The 7,500-nt window shown below is 41.9% G+C and overlaps 3 protein-coding genes across 5 annotated transcripts in view; 2 read left to right on the forward strand and 1 right to left on the reverse strand.

Moving 5' to 3' along the window:
* The window catches only part of trmt1 (tRNA methyltransferase 1), a 13,982-nt gene extending 8,137 nt beyond the window's left edge, over positions 1-5,845 (forward strand). For both annotated transcript variants that reach the window (XM_036564279.1, XM_036564280.1), the window contains exons 10-16: positions 343-477; positions 626-711; positions 2,859-2,967; positions 3,193-3,269; positions 3,840-3,959; positions 5,149-5,263; positions 5,529-5,845. In XM_036564279.1, coding sequence (XP_036420172.1) covers positions 343-477; positions 626-711; positions 2,859-2,967; positions 3,193-3,269; positions 3,840-3,959; positions 5,149-5,263; positions 5,529-5,609 — 723 coding nt within the window. In that variant the 3' untranslated portion in view covers positions 5,610-5,845. The remainder of the gene's footprint in view (positions 1-342; positions 478-625; positions 712-2,858; positions 2,968-3,192; positions 3,270-3,839; positions 3,960-5,148; positions 5,264-5,528) is intronic.
* Positions 723-2,830, forward strand: LOC118803788. The gene is made up of 2 exons (XM_036564284.1): positions 723-1,599; positions 1,663-2,830. The coding sequence occupies exons 1-2, from the start codon at positions 730-732 to the stop codon at positions 1,864-1,866; spliced, it is 1,074 nt and encodes a 357-aa protein (XP_036420177.1). The 5' UTR covers positions 723-729; the 3' UTR covers positions 1,867-2,830.
* An 894-nt stretch (positions 5,846-6,739) lies between the features above and the next one.
* man2b1 (mannosidase, alpha, class 2B, member 1) overlaps positions 6,740-7,500 on the reverse strand; it is a 20,376-nt gene continuing 19,615 nt past the window's right edge. For both annotated transcript variants that reach the window (XM_036564277.1, XM_036564276.1), the window contains exon 23: positions 6,740-7,500. This exon is cut by the window's right edge and continues 158 nt beyond it. The gene's annotated coding sequence lies outside the window, so the exon portion shown is untranslated.

The raw sequence follows: 7,500 nt of genomic DNA on the forward strand, positions 1-7,500 counted from the left end.
AAAAATGTTATATTCATATCCATTTATGCATTTTGTAAAATTTTGTTTAGGCTTAATATCCATTTTGTTTATTATGTCTGTTTACACATTTTCATTAAAGAATTGTACGATATTCAAGTACCTGTTTTAAGAAGTGTTTATAATGAACTCCTGCACGTTTTAAAAAGTGTATTATGTCCATTTACACATCTTTATAAATCGTGTTTTCTGCCTGACTTCGTCTGTAAATATCCAGTGTGATTCAGACGCGTTTGTGGAGTTCTGCTGATCTGCTCTAACAAAGTCAGTAACCTGTATTTGCACTAACTGACCTGTCCACTCTTCTCTGTTCCTCGTTAAAAGCTCGGAGGTCCATTGTGGGCAGAACCCATCCATAACACGGAGTTTGTTCAGAAAGTTCTGGCGGCGGTCTCGGGGAACCCCTCTCGCTTCGGGACGTCCAAACGCATCGAGGGCGTTCTCAGCATGGTCACTGAGGTCAGTGTGAAGGTCACAGCAGTTAGAGCTGGATTAGGCTCAGTTCTGGACTAAATTATAGTGTCAGTAGTGATTCAGTACTGAAAAGCCTCTCTAGTCCAGGTTTAATCCTAATCCAGGTCTGGATTCTGTGTTCTTTCTCCTGCAGGAGCTGCAGGATGTTCCTCTGTATTATGTGCTGGACCAGCTCAGCAGCACAGTCCACTGCAACACGCCGTCCATGCTGCAGTTCAGGTACTGTAAACACAGGTGATGCTGATAGTTACAATGATGGTGGTGGTGGTGATCGTTACGGTCACGGTGGTGATGTTGATGCTGATAGTAATGATGACAGTGGTCGTGGTAATGGTGATGATAGTTACGATGGTCATGGTCGTGGTACTGGTGATGGTGATAGTTATGACAATGATGGTCGTGGTCATGGTGATGCTGATAGTTACGGTGGTGATGATGATGGTCGTGGTAATGGTGATGCTGATAGTTACAGTGATGATGGACGAGGTAATGGTGATACTGATAGTTACGGTGGTGATGATGATGGTCGTGGTAATGGTGATGCTGATAGTTACAGTGATGATGGACGAGATAATGGTGATACTGATAGTTACGGTGGGGATGATGTTCGTGGTCATGGTGATGTTGATAGTTACAGTGGTGATGATGGTCATGATCATGGTGATGCTGATAGTTACGGTGATCAAGATGATGATGGTCATGGTAATGATGCTGATAGTTAAGATGATGATGATGATGATGATGATGATGCTGATAATGATGGTCGTGGTAATGGTGATGCTGATAGTTACGGTGATGATGATGGTGGTCGTGGTAATGGTGATGCTGATAGTTACAGTGGTGAAGATGGTCGTGGTAATCGTGACGCTGACAGTTACAGTGATGATGGTTGTGGTAATGGTGATACTGATAGTTACGGTGGTGATGATTATGGTCGTGGTAATGGTGATGCTGATAGTTACGGTGATGATGATGGTCGTGGTAATGGTGATGCTTATAGTTACGGTGATGATGGTCATGGTAATGGTGACGCTGATAGTTACAGTGATGATGGTTGTGGTAATGGTGATGCTGATAGTTACGGTGGTGATGATGGTTGTGGTAATGGTGATGCTGATAGTTACAGTGGTGATGATGGTTGTGGTAATGGTGATGCTGATACTTACGGTGGTGATGATGGTTGTGGTAATGGTGATGCTGATAGTTACGGTGGTGATGATGGTTGTGTTAATGGTGGTGATGGTTGTGGTGATGCTGATAGTTACGGTGATGATGGTAATGGTGATGCTGATAGTTACGATGATGATGGTCGTGGTCATGGATGCTGATAGTTACGATGATGATGATGGTCGTAGTAATGATGCTGATAGTTAAGGTGATGATGCTGATAACGATGGTCGTGGTAATGGTGATACTGATAGTAAAGATGACTATGGTTGTGGTAATGATGATGCTGATAATTACGGTGATGATGATGATGCTGGTCATGGTAATGATGCTGATAGTTAAGATGATGATGGTCGTAGTAATGATGATGCTGATAACGATGGTCGTGGTAATGGTGATGCTGATAGTTACGGTGATGATGATGGTCGTGGTAATGGTGATGCTTATAGTTATGGTGATGATGGTCATGGTAATGGTGACGCTGATAGTTACAGTGATGATGGTTGTGGTAATGGTGGTGATGGTTGTGGTGATGCTGATAGTTACGGTGATGATGGTAATGGTGATGCTGATAGTTACGGTGGTGATGATGGTTGTGGTAATGGTGATGCTGATAGTTACGGTGGTGATGATGGTTGTGGTAATGGTGGTGATGGTTGTGGTGATGCTGATAGTTATGGTGATGATGGTAATGGTGATGCTGATAGTTACGATGATGATAATGGTCGTAGTAATGATGCTGATAGTTAAGATGATGACGCTGATAGCGATGGTCGTGGTAATGGTGATACTGATAGTAAACATGACTATGGTTGTGGTAATGATGATGCTGATAATTACGGTGATGATGATGATGATGATGATGCTGGTCATGGTAATGATGCTGATAGTTAAGATGATGGTCGTAGTAATGATGATGCTGATAACGATGGTCGTGGTAATGGTGATACTGATAGTTATGGTGATGATAATTACGGTGATGATGATGATGCTGGTCATGGTAATGATGCTGATAGTTAAGATGATGATGAAGATGGTCATGGTAATGGTGATGCTGATAGTTATAGTGATGGTGGTTGTGGTCATGGTGGTGATGCTGATAGTTACGATAAAGGTGATGATAGTGACTGTGATGATGATGATGATGCTGATGGTGACAGTGACGATGATGTTCTCTGTCCTCTCTCTCCTGTGCTCAGGTCAGCTCTACTTCATGCAGGTTATAAAGTGTCGTTCTCTCACGCCTGTAAGAACGCAGTGAAGACCGACGCCCCCGCTGGTGTGCTGTGGGACATCATGCGCTGCTGGGTGAGCGACGCCGCGTGTGTTGGTGATGAATCGTGTTTAATATGAGCAGAAACGGATTAAAAAGATCAGTTTAGATCTCAGACTCACTTTAAAGCAGCACCTACACAGATCACACACCACGTCCTGAAGAGCATCATCTGTAAAGATCCTGACTGAAACACTCAGGAACTGCCAGTCCACCCTCTCTAACGTCCTGCTGCGTCTGTCTGTCTGTCCGTCCTTCAGGAGAAGAGCAACCCGGTGAAGAGAGAGAGACTATCAGAGACCAGCCCAGCTCTCCGAATCCTCTCCACAGAACCCACGTAAGCTCCGCCTCCTTGACGCATCATCTACAGCCAATACTGCATTACACAAGCAATTAACGTCCTGCAGTTAATATTAATAGTAAACTTAAATTAACATTAATACTGTATTAGATGAGTCGCACGGTCAGTGTAGATCAGGTGGGTGTGTTTTGGTCCAGTTAGCTGACGTTAGTATTGTGACCTTGTTGTTCATATGCAGAGCACACAACGTCATGTTTCCATAGTGACTTATAGAAAATGTACCATAATTAAAAACTACAGGAGACAAAAATGTTCTTAACCTTTGTCAGTTAATATAAAGACGTTTTATTCTGAGCAGTTTTGGAGCTCAGTGGAAAGAACAGCTGACGAAAACGGAGATTGTTTTTCTATGGACAGTGATGATATGCCATATCTTCAATGTATGTAATATGTAAACACAGAAAAATATATATACGCACTTTTCTCTGTGTTCATATATAGTATATATTGAAGATATATAGCACATGGCCTCTGTGTATGTACATATATGTATGTAGTGTATGTTGCTGATATGTGGCGTATATAGACGAGTGTGTTGTGTTTCAGTCTGCAGGCGTGTTTCGATATCAGAGAGGACGCGAACCCTCAGTCACGCAAACGCCACCTCACGCGCTTCCAGGAGAACCCGCAGGCCAACTGGGGTCCTAAAGCCCGCGCCAAGGCCGGGTGGGTACACACACCACACACACACACACACACAAACTACAGCCTGTATTACAGCAGTGTTGTCAGGTAAAACATTTATATAAAACAAAATATGATAAAATGCACAATAATTATCACGATAAGTATTCTGCCAAAAAAAATGACTTCCTTCACAGGATGTGATTGTTGCCAAGCAACCACAGGCTACTGAAAGAGAACATTCAGTCGTCCATCACTGTACACTGCAGTTACTTTATCATGCAGTAATGTACATTATAATTATAATATAGCAGTGTTTATATAAAACCATTCACTTTATAAGTAGGTTTTCCTTAATTATCGCCACAACTACAGCGCTCATGTCCTTTAGCGCCTCTATGCGATTTCCAGTCTTATTTAGCACCAAGCTAACGCCCTATTTCCTCCCCATGCTGGGCTGAATCTCAGACAGTTCCCTGTTCCCTACATAGTTCACTACACAGGAGTGAAAATACCGCCCCCTGCACACAAACAGTGCATAATACAGCCAACAGTCTTTAGGAGTCAGACTCAGCTGTACTGGGCAGAAAGTGCAGAAAGGAGGGAGCTCAACGCTAAATCAGCCTGAGGTCAACACTAATTCAGCCTGAGGTCAACACTAATTCAGCCTCAGCTCAACGCTAAATCAGCCTGAGGTCAACGCTAATTCAGCCTGAGGTCAACGCTAAATCAGCCTGAGGTCAGCGCTAATTCAGTCTGAGGTCAACACTAAATCAGCCTGAGGTCAGCGCTAATTCAGCCTGAGGTCAATGCTAATTCAGCCTGAGGTCAACGCTAAATCAGCCTGAGGTCAACACTAATTCAGCCTGAGGTCAACACTAATTCAGCCAGTAAAACATGGACATTTAAAGCGTGTGAGACATTCAATCACATTCATTAGTCTTTATATGGCAGCTTTACAGTGAATCATACAGTAAGTAGCTTAATTAACACCATGTGATGTTAATGAGGGCATTATTTAGCCTGTTAGCTCTCTTTTAGCTAGCCCGTCCGCCCCTTTGCTGTCTTTTAGCCTGTGGGTTATTGACTGTTTATTCAACAGAGTAGAACACAAATCAGCCAATCAGATTTTAGCACTGAGACTGATTTATGGATCTGGTTTATGTTCATAAGAGCATTCAGGACGTTCCGCAGTCACTGTGAACTCATTTCTATTAACGTTTATTTGTAGCGGCGGTGTGTCCTCTGAGCTGGAGGACCGCAGGAAGCAGTTTCAGGGAAAACGAAAGACCCAGGTCACCGACTCCGCCCAGCTCAAAAACTTCCCCTGCAAGAAATTCCGCAAGGTACAGAGTTTTAATGCACTTTATTAGAAAAATAAAAGGTTTTATAAAAGCAGTGTTATGGTTAACATCATGGAAGAAAAACAAAACAATACATGAAAGATTCTGAAACAAAACCCTCCGGTTATTCACTTTATATTAACCTGTAACTGTATGTTTTATGCTGCGTGGTGTCCAGACTCAGTATCTGTAAGATTAAAGGCAGTATTGATCGTTATTGATTGGTAATTTTCTGTTGGAGGGGTTTACAGTGTGTTTGGTGTTTCAGGGCTGCTGCACGTACGGAGAGAAGTGCTGTTACTCCCATGATCCTCAGCATCTCACCAGCCAAGAAGAAAAGATGGAGTGATGAGTTCATCAATCTCCTTCCCACGCTGACCAATCAGAATCGCCCGTCCCACTGATGGAGCTGGACATGTTTAAATGAAAGTGCAGATCTGAGTTCACAGCGTCGGAGTCGTGCTGAACACTGAGGGTCTGTGATGAACAGTGTGTGTATATTATACAGAGAGTTGATATTCAGGTATTCTGCATTATTTGCTTTTATTTTGTTTTTCCTGGCTAATAAACTCTCACTGAACGTCCGCCTTGGGCTCGTTTGTGTCCTCCGATAAAGAGCCGACGCAGTTCTGAATAAAAAGGAGTATTTCTTTATTTATTTAGCTCATTTAGAAACCCAGTTTGATCAATACAAAAATCAATAATTCATTCATCCATAAAAGGCAAGATAAAAAAAATACATCAATCTGAAATATTGCACAAACTCTATCAGTGTGGAACAGCACTCATGAGTCCAGGCACAATGTCGACGCTTTGAAAGACCCCCAGCGCTCGGTGGAGTGGACGATAAAAACAAACCATTAAACAAACCAAATATCTCTATTTCTGTGTTTTAAGTTCTAGATAAGAATAATTCCGAAGGCCAAATGAGCACTAAGAGACGCTGAAACCCAGAAAGGCAGACCAACCTTCCGAAGTCGAGTCGTCATTCTGTAGTTGGGGTCACGACTGTACGAGGAATTCTGGGTCTAAGCCTTTTATCTGTGGGGAAAATGAACACTGAATGGGCTAAACTGGGCAGGGCTTAAAGGGGAACGCCACCAAATTTTTAATAATTCTACCGAATGAAGTGATTAAACAGAGTCATTCAGAGTGGTTTGGTGTGAAACGCTCTGTTCTAGATAATCTTACCGAGTCAGAACTGTTCACAGTGGTGGTGATAGGAACCAGACGTCCACCTCTAAAAGCTCCCTCACAGAAAGTTCCTACATGAAATGGTTATGAATTCACTGCCTGATGACTGAGACACTGTTTTATGATAGTTTTGAGAACTTAAACTCTATTCATGGTGGAGGGATACATGCAGGGCGCTGTGAGGCAAAATAGTCCCCAAAGAAAACTTATTATTTCAGATTTTCCACTATTTTCCATCATCAACATTCCATATAAACTCAGAAGACTCGTGTAGGTTCACTGGTGGTTCTGGATAGTAAATAAAATGTCTATATTTGTGTTGTAGTCATGGCGACCCCTGGTTCCTATCACCACCACTGTAAAGAAATCTGAGTGCAAGTTTCTGTACAATGAACCATTTATATGAAACAGTGCTCAAAATTTTGGAAAACGTATGTGGAATTCCCCTTTAAATTCTGTAGGGTGAACAGGGTACAGGTTTTTTGTGAATTACAAAAAACAGTGAATTTAAATTGAGCTGGTTTTGCAGTTTAGTGTCCACATATGGACAGTACTGGGTCATCAAACTTATTTATTAAAAAAAAAAAAAGTTTTATGATAGGTTCCTTTAATGTATGTTGAATCCAAGACTATAAAATCAACACTATGTTTACATTAATCCTCTTCTAAATCACGCGGAGTGCATGTATGTAGCAATAATTACGGTATCGACTATTTAATGATGTCATAATTCAAATCATATTGATGGAAAAATGGCGACAAAACGATTTTCCAACAGAGACAAACAGATCAGACCCAGAACTTGTCCTGAAACTAATGACACTAACGGCAACTACAGAATGACGACTCAGAGGAGAGTCACAGAAAATCAGAGCAGACGCTTCATTATCAATCAGTAATTATAGCCAATTATGATTCAATCAGACTCCACTGTGAATGTAAACAGAGCTCGTTTCATAGCTGTGCTGTACAGTTTCTGTATTATAGTTACTGCACTGTGTTTGGTCCCTTTAGTCACTGCTGATCCATCACTGCTCAGCTGAAAT

The sequence above is a fragment of the Colossoma macropomum genome, unplaced genomic scaffold (assembly GCF_904425465.1).
Source record: "Colossoma macropomum unplaced genomic scaffold, Colossoma_macropomum, whole genome shotgun sequence".
In the NCBI taxonomy this organism is placed as follows: Eukaryota; Metazoa; Chordata; class Actinopteri; order Characiformes; family Serrasalmidae; genus Colossoma; species Colossoma macropomum.